This window comes from Elephantulus edwardii, unplaced genomic scaffold (genome assembly GCF_000299155.1).
Source record: "Elephantulus edwardii isolate Elephantulus edwardi_28Jun2011 unplaced genomic scaffold, EleEdw1.0 scaffold00078, whole genome shotgun sequence".
Classification (NCBI taxonomy): Eukaryota; Metazoa; Chordata; class Mammalia; order Macroscelidea; family Macroscelididae; genus Elephantulus; species Elephantulus edwardii.
The window spans coordinates 3172585-3173721 of record NW_006399828.1 but is presented as its reverse complement, the minus strand read 5'-3'; the positions used below and the strand labels follow the sequence as shown (position 1 = coordinate 3173721).

Here is a 1137-nt window from a genome sequence, read left to right as displayed (position 1 = left end):
TTTGTTTTAAAGCAAAGGTTAACCTTTCATAATATACATTTGCTTTAAAATTATATTTAGGAAACTGATTTTAACCTGGTGATAAATAGGAAAAATTTAGAGCTTACTTCAAATGTTTTTTTTTTTTTTAATTAGGCACAATCTGATGAAAAGGCACTAATTGCCAAGTTACATCAACATATTGTCTCTCTTCAAATTAGTGAGGCTGCTTCGCTTGGTAAATTGGAATCAATTACATCTAAACTGCAGAAGATGGAGGCTTTTAATTTACGCTTAGAGCAAAAACTTGATGAGAAAGAACAGGCTCTCTATTATGCTCGCTTGGAGGGCAGAAACCGAGCAAAACATCTGCGCCAAACAATTCAGTCTCTAAGAAGACAATTTAGTGGCGCTTTACCTTTGGCACAACAGGAAAAGTTCTCTAAAACAATGATTCAGCTGCAAAATGATAAACTTAAGATAATGCAAGAAATGAAAAATTGTCAAAATGAACGCAGAAATATGGAGAACAAATCACTGGAGATGGAATTAAAGTTAAAGGGCCTAGAAGAGCTAATAAGTACTTTAAAGGATTCTAGGGGAGCTCAGAAGGTAAGATACTGTCTTTAAATTCAGCATTTCCAAAAGCCGCAAACTAATTTAAGCTTATAATGCTCAGCTGTATGAAAACTTATTAGCCTATAGTCAAAATAATAATGGAGCAAATCACATTTTAATTACTTTTTAGAACTAACGCAATCATAACTTATAATTTTATGTTATAAATTAGAAATATTAAATGTACATTGTTACATATTTTTCTAAATAAGCATTTTAGTAAAGATGCTTACATAAAAAAAATTTTGAATCCTATGTATATATGTATTTGTTAAGTGCCACTAAGTCCAAACCAGCTCATAAATGACCCTGTAGCAGGGTTTTAGAGGCCATAAATCTTATGAGAGGAGATTGCCTATCTTTCTCCTATAGAACAGCTGATGCATTTGAACAGCATGCCTTTGGATTGACAACACAATTCATTATCCACTAGGACACTCTCTTTATATCTGTTGTCACATCACCTGTAGCTGACCTCCAGCCGGTTTTCAGAGGCAGTAAATGTCATGAAAGGAGAAGGTCCATCTTTCACATGGAACA

The 1137-nt window shown here is 33.4% G+C and overlaps 1 protein-coding gene across 1 annotated transcript in view; it reads left to right on the top strand.

Moving 5' to 3' along the window:
* The window catches only part of CEP290 (centrosomal protein 290kDa), a 170968-nt gene that overhangs the window by 88613 nt on the left and 81218 nt on the right, over window positions 1-1137 (top strand). The window contains exon 29 of the mRNA XM_006889524.1: window positions 136-591. Coding sequence (XP_006889586.1) covers window positions 136-591 — 456 coding nt within the window. The remainder of the gene's footprint in view (window positions 1-135; window positions 592-1137) is intronic.